This window comes from Micrasema longulum, unplaced genomic scaffold (genome assembly GCF_059751315.1).
Source record: "Micrasema longulum isolate JH-2025_06_02 unplaced genomic scaffold, ASM5975131v1 h1tg000725l, whole genome shotgun sequence".
NCBI lineage: Eukaryota > Metazoa > Arthropoda > Insecta > Trichoptera > Brachycentridae > Micrasema > Micrasema longulum.
The window spans coordinates 2080085-2104637 of record NW_028277921.1 but is presented as its reverse complement, the minus strand read 5'-3'; the positions used below and the strand labels follow the sequence as shown (position 1 = coordinate 2104637).

Here is a 24553-nt window from a genome sequence, read left to right as displayed (position 1 = left end):
TTACATTAACGTACCTGTATATGAATTTTCAAATAAAAAAATAAAAAACACAAATTAATAATACTCGGATACTAATACACTTTAAATTAAATTAAAATGCTTTAACCAGAAAGGATAATATTTATGACGTTTATCTTGGGTAATTAATTAATTAGAAATACGCGAGGAAAAAATATTATCGCGGAGAAAAGTGTCTTTTTGTTTTATTGAGCAAGAGCGAGTCGCTCACATTATCAGTTGATAATGGTCTTCAAAATTAGTCTAGTCAGTTTAAATAAATATCTCGGACTGTGAGCAACTCCAGTACCGAGCGGGAGTGTAGTACTTAGTTCCATCTACGTATGTATCTTGTTAATTGAACTGATTGAGGCCTTCCATCCTGTAGAGGAGTGATCCCAGTCTTCTCCGAGCGTCCAAATAAAAACCAAAGTGCATTCAGGGAGCTGTATTAGCTATATTAAATACAGTAATTATGTAAAATATCAAACCCAAAAATATAAAAGTGCAGTAAGCTCAGTGTTGCCACGATAATGATCTCCAGAGAGGATTAACGAAAATTAAGTGAAAATCTTCAGTGAGAACAAATTTTCAGTGATTGAAACATGATATTTTCAACAGCGACCGACTAAATTTAATTTACTCGCGCGAATATATTTTGTATTGTGGACATTATCAATTAAAGGTGAGTTGCAAAATCGTTAATATTACATAAGTGCACTTAAAATATTGGTAGTTCATCATTATTGATTTCTCGGTAGTACCGGTTTGTAATTGTGCAACAATACTAAATTTAAATATACGTTGTGGGCTTGGATATGCTGACAAATACAAAAAACATGGCATTTATTTTAAAAAATAAAAATTATTAAACGGAACAAGTTTCTCGCGTTAACGACTTTTTTAGCGAAAAATATTATTAAGATACATGTTAGCAACTTGTTTTTGTAGAAAACGATAGAAATAAGACCTTTTTTTCATTTAAATAAAAATGATAATCGTACCATTAGGAACCATCCCAATTACTAAAAATCTAATTATAAGAACAAATGATTATCTTCGTAATGATATATAATGAACATATGACCAATGAGTTCATCAATTATAATTATCTTCTCAGGTGTTAAATTTTTATATTTTATCAAAGCGGCAATTAAAAATATGAACCGAAATAAAAAAAGATAGAAAATTTTCAGCGTTAGCGATAGATAAAGCATTTTACAAAAGAGGATAATTATGAATATATAAAATTAAACACTTTGTTTTAAGACCACTGGAGTTCATTTTGAAGCACTACTAGTTTCGGAAAGCACAGATCCTTCCATCGGTGTTATTAGCTTTTGTATAGGTTCGCCTTTTTTGTCGTACTGACCACAATTATATTATTATTTGAATCGGTATTAACTGTCGGAAAAATCTGTGTTTTCCAAAACTAGCAGTGATTCGAAATAAATTTAAGAGGTCTTAAAATAAAATATTTAAGTTTTTAAGTGAAAATTCTTGATGGAAGTTTTTTTATTTAATTTACTTTCTTACAATTTTGAATTCTCTATTCTTACCTCTGTTTTGTATAAATACTCTGAGCTCCTTAATAAAGATACCAGTCTCGGAGATGTCGCGAAAGCGATGAAACCGGTCACTGGATATTCCAACTTTGTGGATTAAAGTATTACTCGTCTTTAATTGCTATAATAAATCAATATTAAATGTTTAATTTAATATATTTAATCAAGTAATTCCACAACGTTAATGCCGATTTGATAAATAATACAAGATCAATATATATTTGCGCCTGCCATTTTTAACAAGCAAACACCGTAACAATTTCGATTATTTAAGGAAAAAAGCTGCTAAATTACCTTAATTAATAAATTATTTACATACCTACTTTCATTCTTATATCGTAGCTGTAGACTGTAGTATTGTGATAGACGTGGCTTCTCTGTAAATATTTATCTCTTAGAAGTTAGAAGCAGGAGGGCCCGGTACTGCGGGAATACGCAAATGGGGATCGCTGAAAACGATTGTAATTAAGCAAACATTCAATCAATCGATAATTTCAAAAAGGATTTATAAAATATTCAATTTTCCAAAAATTTTCCATCACTACCGTAACATTAGTAATTTGATACACCATTTAGGTTTTTTTTAATGATTATAATTGATTAATACCTATCCATTTCTTCAATGCCTAAAATATCTTACTTAGTTTAAGTCTCCTAACCTACATTTCTTGTTAGTAAAAACCAATATTCGATAAACAGAAAAAATATACTAGATAAAATATACATTAGATTTTTTTACTAATTACGAAAATAGTTCACTAAATGTTTAGTTTTTTTTCGCACAGGTGTAAAAAAGTATGTCAGCTTCGTGGTGTAGTGGTCAGCGCCTTTGCCTGCCATGCAAGAGGTCTCGGGTTTGATTCCCGACGTGGTTGATGTGAAATATTGATTTAAAACGGTGTCTTAACACTAAAATATGTCATAGTCCCTGCCCTGGTACCTGAGGCGTAAGACTGATCGTCTTTCCTTTATGTAACAAACATTATCAAATACGTTGCGATGGTGTAGCAATGCAGTGCTCTATGCAATATTAAGTGCGGAAAGGGAATGAATGAATAAAAAAGTTTTAAAAATTAATAATAATACGTATGAAAAAGCTGTTATGTACAAAATATATTTATATTTCCAATAAACTAGTGTAAAATTACATATCTGTTACATCAGTAAGACCAAGTAGCGTACATTTATTCAATAATATGTGTACCTAATTTGGGAGTGCTAAATTTCTGACAGATTAATTCATCACGTAATGCCCATAAAATAAATTGTCATTATCTTTTGATTGGAAAAACAATGATAAATAAATGTAAGACAAAGTGTTATGAAGATAACAAGGGCTTGATAAGTAAATAAAACGCTGACGCTATCATAAGCAGACACGTACAGAGTCAACTTTACTGAAAGGGATCTTGTCACGAAAGAGATTAAAATATATACATAAGTCTTAGTTTTACTGTATTAGCGAGCCAATCAAGCATCGGGTTATTATTTTTCACGAGAGTTTTTAAACGTTAATGGCGATATTTTTCAGTTCAATTTTTACAAATTTATAGCACATAAAAAAAACTACTGATGGCCAGTGCCGTAGCTATTGTACACAGAAACATATACCTGAATACTTATATCTCTTTCATACACGAATGATTTCATTAAAGGTTTGATGTTATTTGCACTGACATACGTCTAATGATTAGCTATCTCTTCTTTCGTTCGAATTGTTGATGACAATGCAATAATCAACAAATATGAGATGCGGCTAGTAAGGTTGTAAATGTGTTTATTTATTGTTCATCAGTGAGTATACTGGTTGCTTTTTCAATTGCCGACACACTTTTTGAAGTTTCAAATAAAAAATGCGTATATGTAAAATAAATCTTTGAAAATAAGAATTTCCGACTAAAAAAATTATGCACAATAAACTCATTAGTAAAAGGCGTTGTTTGCTTTATACTCGTATACCTATACAAAAAAAATAAAATTGAAACATTTAAAGCGGACCAAATAAAAAAAGATTTTTTTATATTTTTTTATTTGTTTTTTTTTAAAAATAAATATTTGCGTTCTTATGATTTACCCAAATATTTCATTTTGAGGGCTCTTTTCAACGAGTTGTAAATTACTCACTATTAGAAAATGGGAATCAAGTTGGGGTAGAGTAGGATTCGACCCACGGACCTTTGGTCCCTTTCCAGACCTAATAGTGCATAGGGCACTGCATTGGTACACCCATCGCGCGTATCTTGATCATTTTTTGTTACATGAAGGTAAGATGATCAGTCTTACGCTTCAGGTACATCAGGGACTATGAAATATTCTAGTGTTAAAACAATATTTTAAATAAATATTTCATATCAACCATGTCGGGCATCGAACCCTAAACCTCTTGCATGGTAGGCAAACGCGCTGCCCCTAACACCATGAGGCCGATTTTATTAATAACATTGAACATACATTTATTGGGGACAGAGACACAGTTCAGTACAATTAAGAACGACCCATGCCTGTGAACTTACCCCGACTCTAGAAAATCGGAAAGTTGACGCTAGAAAGCCGTGTTGAGTCGGGTCAATTATAATGCATTCATAACCATACATACACACATACATATACGAGTATATTCGCATATACATTTTCATATTATATTTTATACATGCATTTTAAGCTTATGTATATTATTAATACTTTATACATTATACCACTTATTACAATAAATGTAAATGAATGTTGATAAATCGAAAGTGATGGTTTTTGAAAGGGATGAAAATATAACTAAATGTGAGATCAGCGTGAACGGAGATATTCTGAATCAGGTAGAAGAATTTGTGTACCTGGGAAGTATGTTTACTAGGGACGGAAAGGCCGATAAAGATATTGAAAGGAGGGTGAGTGCCGGGAACAGGGTGAACGGTGCACTAAAATCTACTTTGGCAAACAAATGTTTATCGCAGGAGGCTAAACTAGCAGTTCACAACGGAGTTCTAGTTCCAACTCTAATGTATGGGAGCGAAGTATGGAATTGGAAAAATAATGATGAAAGTAGGTTGAATGCTGTCGAAATGCGATCCCTCAGGCGAATGTGTGGTAAAACGATGTATGATAGGTGCACAAATGTCGAGATCCGTGAAGTGTGTAAGGCTGAGACATGCATTATTGACAGAATTAAGAAAGGGGTGCTACGTTGGTTTGGACATATAGAGCGAATGGACAGCGAAAGAACGACTAAAAGGATCTACGATGCAAATGTTGATGGATGCAGAAAACGAGGAAGACCGAGAAAGACATGGCACGACCAAGTCCATCAAATACTTGAAGATGGACATGTCAAAAGTAGGAATAATCGGCGTGCGTGCATAAGAAAATGTATGAATGTAGAGGAAGCGAGGTCTGTATGCCAAGATAGAGTGTTATGGCGTTCTATCCTCTCTGCCTACCCCTACGGGGAAACGGCGTGATGGTTTTTTACAATAAATGTAAAATGTAATAAAAATGTAATTTAAAATTACTTGAATTTATTTTGTATTTCAAGAATCAAATAGTGTAATAATACCATTTATGAATAATTCCTGTAAATTTACATATATATTTTAATATGTCTACTTCAATGTTGCTCATTCTTTATTAAGTGTTACTATTCGACGTGGGGTGTGTAATGTGTATCTATAGTCAAATTATGTTTCTTGATTCTGTATGATTAAGAATTTTCTCTGCGTATTAGATTGTCAGGTTTATTAATCACCCGGAAAATTTGACAGATAAGGCCATCACTCATCTGATAAAATAATGGCTCGCAATTTTTGTTTATCCACTTATCATGGCGCACCTCGACTCATTAACGTCTAATTTAATAGTGGAAATTACCAGAAGAAAAACTCGAAACATTAATTTCGACATTCGCAATGAAAACAAATAATCATTTGTGAATTATTACTTATGCATAATAGGGAAGAAGTACCTATCACATACCACGAATACCGATAACAATGTATGAAATGGATTTAGACAAATTAATTGTTTTTTCAAAATCAATGTTTTCATACACGAAAAAATAAATTATTAAAAAGTATGTCCCTACAAAAACGCAACATGTTTGGCCGTGATAATTGTGACGTCAAGATTCGTGACGAAGTCCTATTTTAATTTAAACGATCACAAACATAGTACACGAATCGCGACGTAATGCAGATGACCGTTTTCGTGGGAATTCAAAATTATACATTTAAAAATATTTTTTGTGCTACATAGACCCTTATGTAGTAAAAAAAAATTTTTACTAGACAGTATTTCATGGACCCTTATTAATTTAAAATTGTAAAAAAGGAGTGATACTTATTCCTCTATTGTTTTCTAATTTTTAAGATGCTAGATTCATCTTCAGATAAATGGACACTTCTCAAAGAAAATATTATTTGTGGCGTTTTAAATAAATAATATGTCAATGTATCATATTTTTAAAAACACAGAGAATATCCCGTGTCCAAGTGGAATGAAGAATAACGTTACCTATGTGTGTGAAATAGAACCAGAACCCTAGACAAGTGTTTCTGACTCGATAGCTACTCTCAGGTAAATATCCAGAAAAAGGAAATCGAGTGGGGATAAGTCGGCCTCGTTACGTAGCGGTTGGCGTATTTGCCTATCATGCTTGAGGTCACGGGTTTGATTGCCAGTAGGATGGATAAGAGACGTTTGTTTGATAAGTGGATATTATTGCAATATTTCACAATCGCTGTACTGGTGCTTGAAGCATCAGATTGATCACCTTGTCTTCGTATTTATTACAAATGATCGTTTATACGCTGTGATTGGAGTACCAATGCAGTGCCCTAAAACGCCACTAGGTGCACATAGGGAATTGATGATTATTGATGATGGAAATATATTTTTTTATAAAAAAATAAAAATGTTCGCAGTCTTATGATTTACCCAAATATATCGATTTCGGGGCTCTTTTATTTACATGCTAAATAACGGTGTTAAAAATGATTATGGTAGAGCGGGGTTCGAGCTTCGGACCTCCTGATCCGGAGTCCGCGCCACTACCCACGGGACCACAATTCGTCTCAATGAGACGAAAATGTGAATACCTAGGCATTTACAGGATTTATTACCAGAAATCGACTGATTTAAATTATCATTTAACACACATTCACCATTCTACCTATACTTGAGCATCCATATTTCTTAACTTCTTCCATTTTAGCAATGATCAAGATGATCAGGAAAGATGATCAGGCTCACGTTTCAGGTTCCCACATGGTATAGAAACACGCTAATCCAAAGTTTAGCGCCCTCGAGATGATTAAACAAAAAAATGGCGCTATATAAATTATATATAATAATAATCACCAGACCACAAGACGGACGAATGTCTACTTGATATCAATTTTCATTTTCATTTACACCCGGACACGATAATCATATAATATACGTATATACGTATAATACGTATTTAAGTACTAGCATAATTTTAGCTATAAATATTGCAAGCCGATTTGACGGGAATCGAAAGCGAGAGCGTATATTTATATAAAATATATTTTTTCATATTTATAATTTGATTTTACGATTCATATCTGGTGTAGAATGTAGATTCGATTGTTATGTCTGTCAGCGAAAACTCTATGAACCGAGAAAGGGTTCGGTTAGTTAGATAGATTGTCCATGTCCACACCCAAATACATTATATTACGGATGATACAAAATGCACTGAACGATTTGCTCTATCGCACAACCAATTACGATGCAAAATAGCTTCTATTCAACTCATTAATTCAACGAATTGTATCGAATTGAATCGTATATAAAAAAACAAACCATAGTTTTTTTTAGTTTGACCAAATCGTTGTAGTCGAGTACGGGATTTAATCCCTTAAGGAGTTCATCAATGTTGATAGATATTTCAATAGAAATGTTCACCTTTTAGACAAAGGAATACTCTCTTTTTAATCAGAAAAAAACTAATAAAATATACGTAGGTGTGTCTGAAAATCACATAAGTAAGTTTAGTATTGTTATACAAATACAAAAAACACCATTCATTTGTAATATACAAATCAATACACTTTTAGTACTTACTTACTTATCGGGTCCGGACTTTAGACCTTGCCACTCCAGTGTGCAGCGACAGATATTGCCTTGTCAGTGGCCATCCTCAAATCATTTTCATCACAAGTTAACTGCATTTGTGGACACCGCAGCAGATGAGGATCATCCTGCAACTCTCCACAATCGCAGTTCATGTCATCTCCCTCCAGAAAACCCCACCTCCGTTGATTGTATTTGTACCTAGACACCCCTACCCTTAGTCTATTGAGAACTTTCCATGTGGGGAAGTCCAACTTGTGGGCGGTGTTTGTGCTTTTAGATTTGGGAGCAAGAAAGGAGTCTCCACGACAGATTGCAATTTATCAAATTAACCGAACCCATAGTAAAAAATAAGATAAACACAACGATGAGAATCGAAAGCAATCCGGCGCCCCCTGGAAACGACAAAAGTCGGCTAATCCTTTTGAAACCGGACAGCCACCCACTGTTAGTTAGAAGTTACAATAAATAAGAAAGCAAATCAATGGAAAAAATAAACAAATATGTTTGTTTTGTTCAACACTTTTGCACATAGCTCTTGGGAAGTTTATTGTTGTACAGTAATTTCTTCTAACCGAAACGTTTATTAAACATAATATTAAAATAAAAAGTTTATAGTATTTTTATTAAAACAGGAAGAATATGCTATAGACTATTCGAATCTGTTAGCTTGACAATAATAATTAAAATAAACTTCTAAGATAAATTGGATGAAGTGTATAAACTCTGAATGGACCAAACAAAAGAAAAATAAACAAGGTACTTAATTGGATGTGGGGTATGGTTTAGTTTTAAATTTTTAACTGATGACTATCAAGTAATTAATTAATTGGAGTACCTACATATAGGTACATAGATTATTCTCAAACTTAGGAAGTCGTTCGGTAAAAATGTTTTGTTTTTTTTAAAGAAATATTTGCGATCTTTTTTTTCCCCTTTATTAGGGCCTTCTTCTGATGATGCAAATTGAAAATTTTCAAATACTACTACAAAAAAATTCAAAATAAATATAAATTAGAAAACCTGAAGGTAATAATAAAAATTGAAGCATAAATAAAAGTTAGAAAATATACCATAAATAGTTCAGAATTGAGACATAATTATTATAGATTAGAAAACATACCGATAGTAATAAAAATTGAGGCAAAAATATAAATTATAAAATAAACCATTAGTAACTAAGAAATGAAACATAAATATAAATTAGAAAACATACGTATAATAATAAAAATTAAAGCATAAATACAAATTTGAAAATATACCGATAGTAATAAAAGTTGAAGCACAAAAATAAATTAGAGAATAATATACCATTCATAATAAAAAAATTAAACATAAATGTAAAAATTAAAAATAATACGAAAATTAAAACAAATGTAAATGACTAAACATGAAAAGTAAATATAACATGTAAATAAAAACAATAAGGAGATATTTGACAATTAAAAGCAACACAATTTTTAGTCATAAAAATACTTTACAGGATATAAAAAGATCTACCCTCTACCCCTTATCCACCTGCTCATCTTTTTCTTATAAACATTGTAACCGACAGACGCCTTTATGTCAGTATTATTTTGTATGAATTAATTTAGCTGGTTTTGTACATACTATCACGAATCGGTATTTTTCAGTGAAGCATAACGTATCATTAAGCATCACTTCCGGTATTTTCTTGGCATAATACTGTCGGTACACGTGGCAAGAAATTTACAACGACGCGACGTACCTAGACATAGTAATCAGATAGAAATTATAAGAATCAATGTCTAACTACAATAATGCATGTACATGCACTTGATTGTCTCGTAATTATGCATTTAGGGTTACTGCCGTAATATTGTGTTATTAATGTTCTTTTCTATTATCATCATCTCAAGGCCGCCTTGTAGGTAGGTACAACTATTTCTAAATGGGCAACTGTTTTTAAGTATAATATAATAAAAGAGCGGAACAATAATGCAATTCCTTCCATCAGGAAGTAACGGACATGGCCATCAAAACCTTTGCATTATAATTTCATTTCATTTCATTAGAATAATGTAAAACGACGTAAACGAAAAATTAATGAACTATTTTTCTTAAATATTTTTTTTCAATTTCATAAACTTTGACAGTTGATATTTTTTTAGTTTCATCATTTTGATAGATTTTCAATGTTATATTATATTTTCTAAGATTTCCACATTTAAATCATCTGTATACATTATTACTAAGACTAAATATGCTGTATTACATTTAAAAAAATCTGAGCACCTTAAAACAGGTATTTATGGTACTGTACCTAGTTAAGATAGACAGTATCTAATATGTTTGCTTAGAATTTAATTTAAATTTGATTTTACATAATATCGTATTACAACTTATTTTATTTAATTGTACCCCTTTCACAGTTTTTTTATATTTTATTTTTATTGATATTTTTTGATAAATAATAATCCACAAAGTATTTTACAGGTACAATACATTGAATTACATTCCCAGGAGTTACAACAACTCAATTCGGAACGTAAATAATATTAACAAAAAAAAAATACACACATATTGAGAACAACAAAGAAACAAAGCAAGTTTAGCACCTTTATTACTAAATATAGCACAATATATACGCCAAAAACCCTTTCTTACACAAGCAGAACAAATATATTTAAAAAACGCTTTTAAAAAGAGCGGTGAATCTACTTAGGGAAATAGGGTCGTTAATATCACATGCCACGAAGACGAAGCAGCCATAGTGATGATGAGAACATATTCATCTCAGTTAGTAAACATCTGGATGCCTAAGAAATGTCGTATGGTACGATGATCACATTATTATTGGAAACATAATTCGGATTTACAAAACGTGTGTCACACCAATCATGGTGTATACAATAGAGGCGAGGATAGATAGAGAGAAATTAAAAATACGAAAAACCAAGTAGAAAAACTAAATAGAAAAACTAAGTAAATGTTCAGAACGTCAGAGATGAAAGCACCAAGGGCAATCGAAGAGAAAACCCAAAGAGGCAGAATCCGGAGTCAAGAAGTTAGACGGGATTGCGATACCCAGGGCATAGTGAATAGATTACGGAGAGACTACGTCAATAATTCCATTAATGGAAAGTTCCGAAATCCCCTATGCCATGGCCCACGAAATCCCAGACGTTTGCCGAATACCCGGAAGGAAAGGGAAAAACAGCTGAAACTCAAAGTCTCAGGGGTTAGCTTTTAGCTGATACCAGATTAATCGATCTTAACCGAAAAGAAGAAGAAGAAACTTTCAGAAATAACTTTCACTCAGATCTTCCAAGTAAAGGTTTAGGTAGAAGGCCTTGAGATGCGCTTTTCTATTTACGCATTTTATTTTCCTTAATTTTAGTCGGTAGTTTACTATACAGCTTTCGAGGGATATTCTCCAAGGACTTTTTAGCAAACTTGGTGAAATGAAATTTTGGTATATGCAGATTTTTCGAGCTGCGCGTATTGTGGCTATGGATATCGCTATTAAAAATTTGCTTTAAATTTGTATGAGCTGAGGAATTCAAAATGTTTAACATGGTGTTGGTGATATCATGCATAGGTATTACATTTAAAGGAAGTATTTTGCAAACAGAACATATTGTAATTTGGTAAGGTATCCAAAATAATAAACTTTTATTGGACAATGTTTTGAGTGTGTTCAAACGTTTGCAGACAGGCTGGATTTCTTCCCTAGGGAGTTATTCCGATCTAAATTTGGTGCAACAGAGAGGGAAAACATTTTTGAGAAGGGAATATGGAAGTTTAGGCATTTACAGGGCTTATGACCTGTCATTGGCTGGTCTAAGTGGCCACTTTACACACTGTGTAACATTCACCTTTCTGCCCATGTTTAAACATCCAAAGTTCCTTAACTCTTCCATCGGTCGATTTTTGTGAAGTAAAGGAGCTGAAACCTTTATCACGTGGGTGAGATTCATCCGGCTGAACCAATTCACCTACTAGGCAACGCCTGAAAACAATTTTCCAATTTTTATACTTCTTCTTTTAGATTCAATAATGTTTTGAGTACGTCCAAATATTTGCAGACGGCTGTCATAAGCCATGTAAATGCCTAGACTTCTATATTCCCTTTTAAAAAAATTCCCTCTCTGTTGCAACAACTTTACTTTTATTGAATTTAAATCTACTTTTATTTTTTAAATATATGTGACGCGTTTCTTAACATTAGTGTTTGGTAATGTCCTAACAAGACGAAACGCGTCACATACGGGGTGTTCTTTAAACCCTGTCACATCAGAAACCACGATGATCAGTATGAGCAAGAAGACATATTAGCACATTAAAATATTTTTTTAGAGCGAATAAAATTTTATAAAATAAAATATTTTAAAAAAACCAAATGGTTGCTAACTTCTGTAAGAGAGAAACGAGGAGGGGGGTGTCTGACACACCGTTAACCACGCGGCCGCGCCCCCTCGCTTCTCCCCTGCAGAAGTAAGCAACCTTTTATTCTTTTTAATATTTTATTTTTACAAATTTTCTTCGTTTTAAATATGCCAATAAGTCTTCTTGCCCATACTGATTATCGTGGTATCGGATGTGACAGGATTTAAAGAACATCTGAATTATTTTTTCAAAAGGAAAATTAAATCCAATTAAAGTGTTTTATTTTGGATACTTTACCAAATTTTAATATGAAATTTTACCAATTATCTGCATACACAATAAATAAGAACAAATTGTATTATTTACTAATATACACGCCGATTTTCGGCACTAAACTGAACTGAATAACGTAAAAAATCTTAATGTTTTTTTTTACCATTAATAATTAATTTGAAAATCGGGTAAGATTTAATAAAAAAAATATATTGAAAGTATGCTTGCAGTTTTCTTAAGAACAGGTTTCTATTAAATATAATTATTATTGTTTTATATTATTTTAAAATGAAATATATATATTATTTTTTTTAAATCCGTTTCCTTAAAAATACTAGATTCTGCGAACCAATTTTGTTAAATAATACATTAAATTAAAAATAATTTAGCACTGGTAAATAATAAAAATATTGTAGTATGCAATGTCTTTGGACGTTCAAACCGGGGTGTAGTAATTAGCGCGCTTGACTAACGAGCTTATGATCCCAAATTCGATTTCCAAAAGTCGAAATATAAACATTTTAGAAGTGCTATTAAGTAAAAAATATTTTACAATCACTTTAGATTGGTCTCTGAAGCGTAAGGTACGACTGATTACAAATTAATGATAGAGGTACGTTACAATAGTTGTTTAGTGGTCGCCAGATACCTACGCTAAAGAAACTTTTACACCATGGTCAACTTACAAGCGTTACCACTTACTGACGTTATGTCTTGTATATGTTTTTTTAATTTTTTTTAATGGGTTATTTAAAATGTATCGTTCCTAATTTTAAGGTATTTTCCAGTTAAAATGTTTTGACCAGTTTAAATTTCTTGACATATCACTATTGAAAATAGGCCACAAACTGATAAACACGGTTATGTTTAAATTTTGATAAAATAAATCAAGGTCCCCTAACAACAGTTTATGTCACCTATGTACCCAATGAGGAACATCAGCCCCACACGCATTAAATTGTACGGCAAAGTTTCTTGAAAATGTACGAAAAAAATAATAAAAAATATTTTAATCAAAACGCACTACTTTGAATGAGGTCACTGGTTCATATGAATCAACCTATGATATGAGAGCTATGGAAGATTTCCGGCCTGCTTGCCGTTTCTGGACCAAAAGGAAGAACTGAATAAGTGGAGATGAACCTCTGACGTAACACACGGAGTTATTTCAGAAATATAAACTTAAAAAATCGTAGCGCTGATAATGCGATATATTAAAAAAAAAAAAATGGTTTAGTTTATTTGAAAATCTTAATGTCAAATTTGAAAAACAACTTTATGTCAAACTTTGTTACTGTACGCACGAAAACATTATTCTCTACTTTCCGTTACAAATACAAGAGTTACTAGATACACCCTGATGCTGCAAAAAAATAAAATAATAAATACAACCTTCGGTCAAAGAGGATTGACCTACTACTCGGTTAAAGTGTACAATCTACTTCCATTATCCATAATGACAATTAGTAAGTTCTCACAATATAAAATTGGTATTAAGAAATGGATAGTGGAGGTGGGTTGCGCACGGATCGATGAGTGGATCAAGCCAAATAGGTAAACTATATGCACTGTTTATGATTTTTTTTAAATTGGTCTATATAAATTGGTTATGTTTTTTATGAATATTTTTGTTTTTTATTGTTTATTATGTTAATTATAATTAGGTTAATTTTATTAATTACGTTTTTTTTGTTGTTATTATTATGTTAACTTTGTTAAATAGCTAATCTTAGGCATGTTTCACATTTTGTAAAATGTTTCCCTCGGCACGGGACACCCCAGTGAGGGAACATTATTCCATATAAAAAAAAGAATACAAACAATGTAAAAAAAATAAAAAATAAAAAAAATAAAATAAAAAAAACCGCTGAACTTCCTCATTATTGTCATACGAAATATGAATGGAAGAAGTGATGAAGCATTATTTTATTTTATTAATTTGTACAAAACGTTTATATTATCCAATAGAATTTTGTCCACGTCGTGGTTAGCTCGTTTGCCTGCCATACGTGATGTTTCAGGTTCGATTCCCGACCAAATTGATAAAACATACTGGACAGGTATTTATACACCGCAGTATTTCATAGTCCCTGGACTAGCACACGAATTATAAGGTTAATCATCTTGCCTGCATGTAACAAAAAAATAATGAAAATGGGCTACGATTGGTGAACAAATGCAGAGCTCTATGAGTCACTGAATGTGGATAAGATAAAAATAAGCTTAAAAATGACAAATTAATGTACCTGCGAGTATTTAGTAAACGTATGTCGGGGCGAGACTTCTGTTAAAGTTTAAGTTTTCACCCGGCACCATAAATAATATGATAATCTATGCTCAACTCCTGGTAACTGATAAGACAGATCACGCAATGACCCGACTGCGCTCATTGTTCAATTAATAAATAATCTTCCGTTAACTTCTTGGAAGCTTGATCCATGAAAACAGTATGGAGACACCGTATAAAAAATATACTCATGCAAAGAGTCATCATTATACACATTATACAATACATACATATAACATAAAATGGCTGATATAATTTTTTTAACGCGTTTTATTAGTCATAGATCTGTCCCACCGAACTGCTTAAACGTCTCACCACACAAAAGTGTCGAAATAAATTATACTTATATATATATAAAATAATATATATATAAAATAATAATATATAAAATATTGAACTGGAAAATAAGTCAGCGACTGTGTCTGTACCCGCAAGGGAATTAGGTTGTACGGAAGATGCTGGAAGAAATTATTTATATATTGACAATTAATTGTAATTTGGAAAGAACTTTGAAAAAAATGATAACTTTAAACTATTTCAGTTAGTATTTTTCATAGCAACTGCTAGTGTATGTAAACTACCACGGTAGAAAATAGAAAATAAGTTGTGGTTCGAATCTCAGACCTCTAGATTCCGAGTCCGAGACACTACAACGGGACCACAACCCGTCTCGGATCTAGCGTTAGTGTAAAAAGTTAAGTGTGACTAGCACGTAAGAAAAATGAAAAGTTATATACGATATAATTATATTAAAATACTTTTTATAATTTTATATTGAACGTTTATACCTATGCAATGGAGAAAAATGCTCAATATATGGTTAAATAGTATAAAAATAAGTATAATTAAATAACTAATTAATTTAAATTAAAGTCAATTTTATGCATAAATATACGAGTAATAAGTATTATAATAATTTTAATTCTTGGCCGCCACATGCATGTGTGGTGTTGAGAAGGGTGTAAGTTTCCGTGTTTGATTCTAGAATAAGGGAATTTCGATAAACATTTTTTTCGTCACATTTCTTACTATAAACTGAAATTAACGAACCTGGGATGCACAAAGTTTGCATTTTCTATTGATTATGGAATTTCCTAGTAGGTATTATCGCGCTTGTCACGTAAATACGATTTTTTATTTTATTCTCTTGGAGGTATCGAATCTATTTATGAATCTGATAATAATGATAAAAAACTAAACAAATTAATCTCCTTTCAAACAATATTTTTTCTAGGTAGCAAGAAGAAACGTCACGTATCATGTGAAGATAAAAATACTTAAAACAAACAAACTGGCTTTGTGCAATACTTCATCGATAAGGAAGGAACTAAGTCTAACAATGATAAAGATTGGTACCATTATGCAATTCATTCCAATTAGAACCAATTTTATCAAGTGATAAAATCAATCGACCGAAAGCGGAGGGTCATCGATTGAAAACCATAAACACGTGTGCGCATGGAAAAAAATTCAGAAAAATAAAACGACTTGGCCTTCGGAATTCGATTTTGAATAGATCTTCTATTTATTATCATTAGTTTGAATTAAATCGGCGAAATCGACATTGTCCTATTGATTTATTATATTCTCTTGTCAGTAGACACCTGTCTTCACATTATGATAAGAAAATAGTTAATTTAATCGGTCTTTTTGTTTTAAGAAAATGGGTCTTATTCACATAATTATAATTTTTCTTGGTTATTGTGGCGTGTGTCGTTGGCATTTTTGTCGACGTTTCGGACATTGCAGCGTCCATCATCGGGGTTGGTGTAATTTGTGTACCCTTGGGTGTAAACATAGAATTTGTACCGTGTCACAGTCGTCATTATAATATATAACAATATAACTTATCAATCTGAAATCTGTATTGTGTGTATTGTCTTTACTTGTAGTTATGCCAACTACCAATATTTTGGTAAATGGATAATATATTGCAGGCAGTCCTACGTAGATTCTTCAGCTGTATTGTATTTTTTGCACCGTAACAGGCCAGGGGGCCCAAACCAAATGCAGGTGTGAATCGCACCACAGAACACCCAGGCTTCAGAAAAATCCCATTTATATTTTTAGATCACACCGAAAATCGACCCGGAACCCTTCGCGTGTACTTAGTTACCACATCACGTGGAGAACGTTTTTGAAAAGGGAGGATGGAAGTCAAGACATTTATAGGGCGTATGACCTGTCATTGGCTGATTTGAGTAATCACCTGTATTACACAATTATTGCATCGTGTAATATGCGTGTATCTTCTTCTTTTGCGGCTTCTACCTGCGGTCGGCGACCATCATTCTGAATTCAACACGATCCTGGGCTAGTATAATAGTCTAATCAGCGCTGCTGCATCCGGCACACCAAACCACCGTCTGAGATCTGAGATTTCTGAGCTACGATGCTCTTTTCCTTCCCATACCCCGCCTGCCCTCTATTTTTACTTCCATAATAAGTTGGAGAAGGGCATACTTCTCATTGCGGAATATGTGACCAAAATATGAGGCTTTTCTTCTTTTGACAGTGGTCAGTAACTCCCACTCTTTGTTCGTAATGCTTAAAACTGCTTAATTGGTGACACGATCAGTCCGTGAGATTCGAAGTATTCTTCTGCGCAACCAAAGTTTATATTACGTGTATGTTACTGTATATGTACCTACTCTCTGTAAAGAACTACCAAGGTGTAGTTTAGCAGTCTTGACCTGTGATCCGAATATGTACGTTTATCTGTTTTTGTAAACTGCTTACGTGAACGAATAAATAAATAAATTGAAAGGAGTTGAAACTGTTATCGATGTGTGTGAGATTCATCCAAATTAATTCAGAAAATTTTGTTGAATAATGTTTTGATTCGAAATATTTGTAGACAAGATCTGAATTCTACCTACGCAAATATCATAACAAAAACGGAGAACTACTTTTTTGAGATGGGAATGGGGAAGTCGTCGTTTATGGGACTTGTAATGATCTTTACTATTCAAACATTGGGCTCTCTGGGAGTAATTTGTGGAACGTTTATAATTAAGAGCTCGAGGGACGCCTCCGAAAAATCCATCATTTATATTTTTAATATTATTATTCTCGGTACACTTCAATTCCAAGGCATTTTTACTATCTGTATTTATTTAAAAGCCGGGACGGGACCCGTATATTTATTTATTACATTTATTTGCAATAAACACATGACTTTTTATTAATTTCTCCACTTGCTAAAAATAAAATCTGTGTTAAGAAATTGATGGGTAAAATAATTAACCTGAAAGTAAAAATTATTTAAAAAAAAACTGTGACCATTAATTAATATAAATAAATAGTCCTTTTAATTAAAAAACCAAAACATTGGAAAGACTGTATAAATGCTAATTTTACCTTGAACACACGTACTAAAAATAGCGACCTATATCTAAACGGATTTGTGGGTACAAATAGACAAGAGTGTGGGTACGAATAAGCAAGAGGTACGAATATTTTTTCGTTTGGGGTATTAAAAGCATTTAAATGGCTTACTAAGGTAGGTTTTTGTATATTTTTTGCACCACAAAAGGCTAGGAGGCCCTGAATCAGAGCACAAAACACCCAGCCAGGCGTGAGAAAAATCATATCCAATTGTTGTGTTCTCACTGGGAATCGAACCTGGAACCTTTCGTGCGTGCGTCAAGCGTCTTATCCATTACACCGCGGAGGCCGCCAAAGATGATATGATGATAAAGATATGAAAGCGCTAATTGGTCAAATAAGTGGAAGTGTACAAAGTATTTTTAATTTATAACATATATATTTCATTTATAACCTATAGAATTACATCAAGAACGAGGAAGCTCAGTGCTACAGGAAATTGGATACGAAAAATGTTTTCTTACGCGCGGTAAAAATTAGAGCATTTAATTGTAAGGCGAATTTTTTCGAAAATACATGAAAAAAAGAATAAAAATGATTTTAATAAAAACGAACTACTTTAAACTATGTCGCAAGTTCTTTTGAATCAACCTATGATAGTGTTGTGATAGATTTCCGGTTTTCGGGAAGCCAACTTACCAAACAGCAGAACTTACGGACGATAACTTGTGATGTCTCGGGCGGAGTATTTATGAAATTACAAAAAAAATCATAGCGTTGATAATGCGATACCCAAATTTATTTATTTTTAATTTTTGGCTTAGTTTGATAGTCTATTAACAAATAACATTTTTTTAAAAAAACACCGAATTTCCTCACTGTCAATAAATAACATAAATCGAAAATAAAATACCACATTACGCGCTGTTACATTCACAATTCTTATATACATATTTTCCATACATTGATTCATGAATAGAGCTGAAACCATTATTAATGTAGATGCGTTTCTTCCGAATAAGCTGACCTACGAGCGAACGGCTTTTTTATAAAATTGCTTAATAATTTATTGCCTTACAAAAAATGTATAAGTATTTATAGAATGCCTAAAGGCATATTTTAAAAACTTGCATACTGTTGCTTGCTATATGCGGAATAAAAATCTACACAATACTGGATTTAAAATAAAGCTTTTTCTCTGAGGTCGCTTTTTAAAAATATTGTCTGCTTTTTAAAACGCTAATTTAAGTTACAAACGTTTGAACATACTTAAAATATTATTAAAAAGTATCTTCTTCCCAGGGTCGGCATGCGGTGGCTGGCGGCGCTGGTGTACGCGGTGTGCATGGGGGCCACGGGGGCGCTGGTGCCGAGTCCCTCGCCGCCCCTGGCGGGGGCCGCCCCGGGCCGCTGCAGCTACCACCGCGCCTATGGCATGCTGGGCGTGCACTGCGCCGCGCTCAACTTGCACACCGTGCCTGCGACATTGAAGACCAGCATTGAGGTGGGTTTATTTTACCATAAAGTGAGTTTATTTTAGCATAGGTCCCAAAATACCGTGTTTATTTTGGCAAAGGTACCGAAAAATGAGTTTATTTTAGCATGCATAAACGTATTTTTGCATTACCATTCCCTTTCCGCACCTAATGGTGCACAAGGCATTGCATTGGTTCACCAACCGCAGCTTATCTGGGTATTTTTTTGTTACATGAAGATAAGATGATCAGTATTACGCTTCAGGTGCCAGTCCAGGGACTATGAAATATTCTAGTGTAAAATCATAGTTGTCAAAAAAGTAAATTCGTTTTAGCGTACCAAAAAGTATGTTATTTCAGTATGGGTAGCAAAAAATCTGTGTATTTTAGCATACAAAAATGTAAGTTTATATTATAGTCCTTAAAATATAGTTTATTATATAAATAAAAGACGAGTGATACTTTAATTCTCAAATTTGGAATATCCAGTGACCGGTTTCATCGCTTTCGCGACATCCAGTCTCGAAGATGTCGCGAAAGCGATGAAACCGGTCACTGGATAACCCAAATTTCAGGATTAAAGTATCACTCGTCTTATATAATAAATTACAATGAACTTCCATCAAGAATTTTCAATTACAAACTTAAATGTCTTAAAATATAGCTTGATTAGAATGACATTTATCAGAAAAAGTGACGACATAACTTTGTAGTAACGTCAAAGGAGTTATTTATATTGACACACGAAAAATCATTCGTATCTGGCGTGTTAATTTATTTTTTTAATACAATGCTTGACACATATATCAACATTAATATATAAAATCAGCTTTAAAACAAACAAAAAAACTAAAATAAACCTAATTATTAACGACGTTCTTACAAGGTTACATCATTTTGCAAAAACGTTAGAGATAGGACAAATTGACAAATTGATCAATGTAAATTGATCGAATAAAAAAATACCTAATTCATTTGATGTTGTTGATGAAAAAAGTATAAATGTCTTGTTTTTTGGTGAATAATTGTGTTAAACACACTATAATAGGCTTGTTTTTGCGTTTTTTATATCAATTTTCGGAAACAGAGTTTCATGATTGCATGAAATAACAGATAAAATCGATTTGATCAGCGATCAGTAATTTCCTGTAACTAATGAAATTAGTTTGACAGCTGTCATTCTAATCAACCTATATTTTAAGGACTATAGGATATCAAAAGGGCGGCTTATTTGTACATATGAAAAAGTGAGTTTACTTCAGCATAGCTACATTAGAAAGTATGTTTATTTTTAGCATAAGTGCTAACAATTAAGTTTACGTATTATAGTAGCATACCAAAAACTGGGTATATTGTGTTTATATCCTAACTAAAAAATAGGTATGTATGGTTCTCTCTACTGCATGGTGTAGTGGTTAAGAAGTTTTACTATTATGCAATGGTCTCGAGTTCAATTCCCATAGGTGAGAAGGTTGACGTGAAATAATACCTACTTTTTTAAAAAGGTATTTTTTTACTGCAATGTTTGATTGACAGTTTATATGAATCGTACGCGAACATAAGATGTTCGTTCTAGAAAAATAAGGGATCAATTAAAATATATTCATATGTATTTTTATATAAAACCCCGTGAAACTATATCCCCTTTAAAGTTTTTTGCATGCTTTATCTTAATATTGAAATGTATTTTAAATTATTAATAAACTTTTGAACATACTTTCATTGTTTTCAAATAGATTTTTCTGGCTTGTTTCAGATTCTGGACGTGTCCTTTAATAGAATACGAGATTTACGGAATTCAACATTTCAAAGATATGCATCTTTACGATTTTTATACTTGGGCGATAACATGATACAAAACATCGAAGCTGGTACCTTCAACCCATTGACATCTTTGGAGACCTTGGATCTATCACTGAACGCCCTGATCACCATTCCAGCTTTCATCCTTAATTTGCCATCACTGCGGAAACTATACATGTCGGATAACGCATTAATCAATTTAGTAAATGATCTGAAAACCATGGAGAAACCTCTGAAAGCTCCGCTGAGTTTTCTTAGTTTATCAAAATGCGAACTGACTTCGATTCCTGATTTCGGTTTTATGTCAGAATTGGAACATTTGAACATATCTGGGAACCTGTTAAGAAACCTCGTCCTTAAAGATTTCACGCAATTCTGTGGACTCCTAACATTGGATCTTACTGGCAGTATTTATGCAGAAGACGCATGTACATATAAGCCATTATCAATGTGGTTTACGGAGAAACATATTACTGTTATTCCAGATGTATACAGTATTTTTAATCCTGACAGCCCAGGTGACTATTTAAAGAAATTATTGAAAGATATATTAGTATTGAGTATATAATATTGGTTAAACCAATGATAATAGTAATTATTGGCAAATTTCTTTAGCGCTGTTTTTGTGAAAAATCACCTATGGACACTTAACAATTTTGTCTTTTTCCATTAAAACATATTGAGTACCTAACATATGATTGATTGAATCGGCATTAACTTTGTGGAATAACATGATTAACTTTATAATTAATAAAACTTGTTTTTAGACCACTTACGTTTATTTCAAAGCATTTCTAGTTTCGGAAGACATATCCTTCCATCTACAGGTGTTATTATAAACTGAACGGAAGGGTCTGTGCCTTTCGAAACTAGTAGTGTTTGAAATAAACTCAAGTGGTTTAAAAACAAAGCGCTTTATTATTATATATTTACTTGGTAACATTCTAACTAATCTAATTAACTTGTAACACTACTCTAATTTGAAAATTGAGGGTACAACAAATGGAAAAAAGTCCAATTTGAGTCGAGAGCTAAACTGACTGAGAATGTCGATTTGCCTAGATTTCCATATTCTATTCTAAAAAAGATTTCTTCATCTCTGCTAAAATACACAGCAGTTTGGATTTAGCTCTGAATTCTGTCAGACATCTTAAATCAACTAATTTATACATTTTGATTATAAATATACAAATATTTTCATCACACTGATAATTTCTACAACAACAAACCATCACGCCGTTTCCCCGTAAGGGTAGGCAGAGAGGATAAAATGCCACATCACTCTATCTTTGCATACAGATCTTGCTTCCTCTACATTCATACATTTTCTCATGCACGCGCGACGATTATTCCGGCTTTTGACATGCCCATCTTCAAGTATTTGTTGGGTTTGGTCATGCCATGTCTTTCTCGGTCTTGCTCTATTTTTGCATCCATAAACATTTGCATTGTAAATATTCTTAGCCGTTCTTTCGCTATCCATTCGTTCTACACGTCCAAACCAGCGCAGAGCTCCTTTCTTGGTTTTGTCGATAATGCTTGTCTCAGTCTTACATAGTGTACGGATCTCAACATTTGTGCATCTATCATACATAGTTTTACCACATTCGCCTGAGAGATCGCATTTCGACAGCATTCAGTCTACTTTCATCCCTGTTTTTCCAAGTCCATACTTCACTCCCATACATCAGGGTCGGGACCAGGACTCCGTTGTGAACTGCTAATTTTGCTTCTTGCAACAAACATTTATTTGCCAAGGTTGATTTAAGTGCACCGTTCACTCTGTTCCCGGCACTCGCCCTCCTTTCAATATCTTTCTCAGTCATTCCATCCCTAGTGAACATACTTCCCAGATACGCAAATTCCTCTACTTGTTTTAGTATAACTGCATTCATAGTGAATTTACATTCAGTCATACTTTCATTTATTTCAAAAACCACCACATACGATTAATCGACATTCATAAGCAAATCACTTTCCTTGCATACATCGTAAACCTTTGTTACCAAGAATTGCAGTTCCTCTTTGTTATTATCTATAGTAATATTAACAATATTTAAATGATATTATATTGCATCTACTTACATAACTTTTTGAAAATAATTTTAAAAAGTTACCACGATTTCAAAATATACAATTGACCATTTACTGAGCAGAATCTTGAACTCTGTGTTTTTTGGTAACATTCTTATTTATTTTGCAGATACTCGACATTGCCCTGATGTGCAATTTAGCGAAGACGATATAAAAACACACTCAGAATGTCGAATTGCTGTCAAAACTAAAATCATGGAGAAGGTGGCCAAAAAGACATGGATCATTATAGCCGGAACACTTGGGGGTTTCCTGGTCTGCTTCACCATATTACTGTATTGGATTCACCGGATGAATGTGAAGAAAACCAAAAACCTTAAAAAACTTAAGAAAACTGAAGCTCAAAGCAACAAAACATTAAACTTGTTAAGTGATGTTTCATGAGCCAATGAAAGTAACTAACGGTAGAATTTAACAAAAAGTGATATAATCTTAAAAATCAAAAAGGTGGTTTTAAAAAAGCTGCATATTATTTTTAATGTAATTTTTACTTACAAAATACACGAATATTAGCATTTAATATTAAAATAAGAATGACTGAGTAGAATTAAATATCACAAACCACCAAATAAAATACACTTATTCATTTACTTTGTATATTTTAAGAATGCCATGTTTGTAAAATAAGTGTTAGTGAGAAAATAGATAAATTGTTTGGAAAGTGTAAATTTGCATTGACTTTTCTTGTGCCATTAATAATAAATTTGCGCATGTGCTATTTGAAAATCATGCAATTTTATATAAACAATATGTAACATTTAAATGTATAGGATATCGCTAGCCCGAAGCCACAGTGAGATATCTCTGAAGAACATGTTCCGAGATAATCGGACCTTGAGGTGTGCTAAGGGTCTGACTGAATTTAACTATTTGAAGTAGATTATGAATACTATATTTTTCACAGATTAACCATCTTACTCCAATATTTTATTGTTTGAAAACATTATTTTATTAATATATCCGCATGCATATTTCAAAATCAGAAATTTTGGATTTATCTTGCTGTTGCTCTGAGCTAGCGATATGTGCCTGGCTTTAGCATAATAATAGCAATAATGTTGACTAATTAATTATTTTTATGCATATTTTGCATTTCATTTTTAATACATAGTACACGGGCAGTTCATTAAATTTACAGAAAATAAAACTACTGATATGTATATTGTTCTATATATTTACATACATTGTGAATTGTACTTTTTCTGTTAACTAAAAAAAATAGTTGTAATTTCAAACCGCACAGAAAATTCCACAGTATTCAAATTTTTTCAATAATAAACTTGAAAATTAGCAACAAA

At 32.5% G+C, this 24553-nt stretch overlaps 1 protein-coding gene across 1 annotated transcript; it reads left to right on the top strand.

Annotated features, from left to right (window-relative positions):
* The first annotated feature begins 258 nt into the window (after positions 1 to 258).
* Lapsyn (Leucine-rich repeat activity-regulated protein at synapses) lies at positions 259 to 24553 on the top strand. The gene is made up of 4 exons (XM_088230048.1): positions 259 to 682; positions 19186 to 19387; positions 21115 to 21679; positions 23365 to 24553. The coding sequence occupies exons 2-4, from the start codon at positions 19193 to 19195 to the stop codon at positions 23637 to 23639; spliced, it is 1035 nt and encodes a 344-aa protein (XP_088086174.1). The 5' UTR covers positions 259 to 682; positions 19186 to 19192; the 3' UTR covers positions 23640 to 24553.

Coding starts and splice junctions, on each gene's coding strand:
- Lapsyn (XM_088230048.1), top strand. CDS start 19,193: ATGCGGTGGCTGGCGGCGCTGGTGTACGCGGTGTGCATGGGGGCCACG. Junction 19,388..21,114: donor CATTGAAGACCAGCATTGAG/GTGGGTTTATTT, acceptor GGCTTGTTTCAG/ATTCTGGACGTGTCCTTTAA. Junction 21,680..23,364: donor TTTTAATCCTGACAGCCCAG/GTGACTATTTAA, acceptor TTTATTTTGCAG/ATACTCGACATTGCCCTGAT.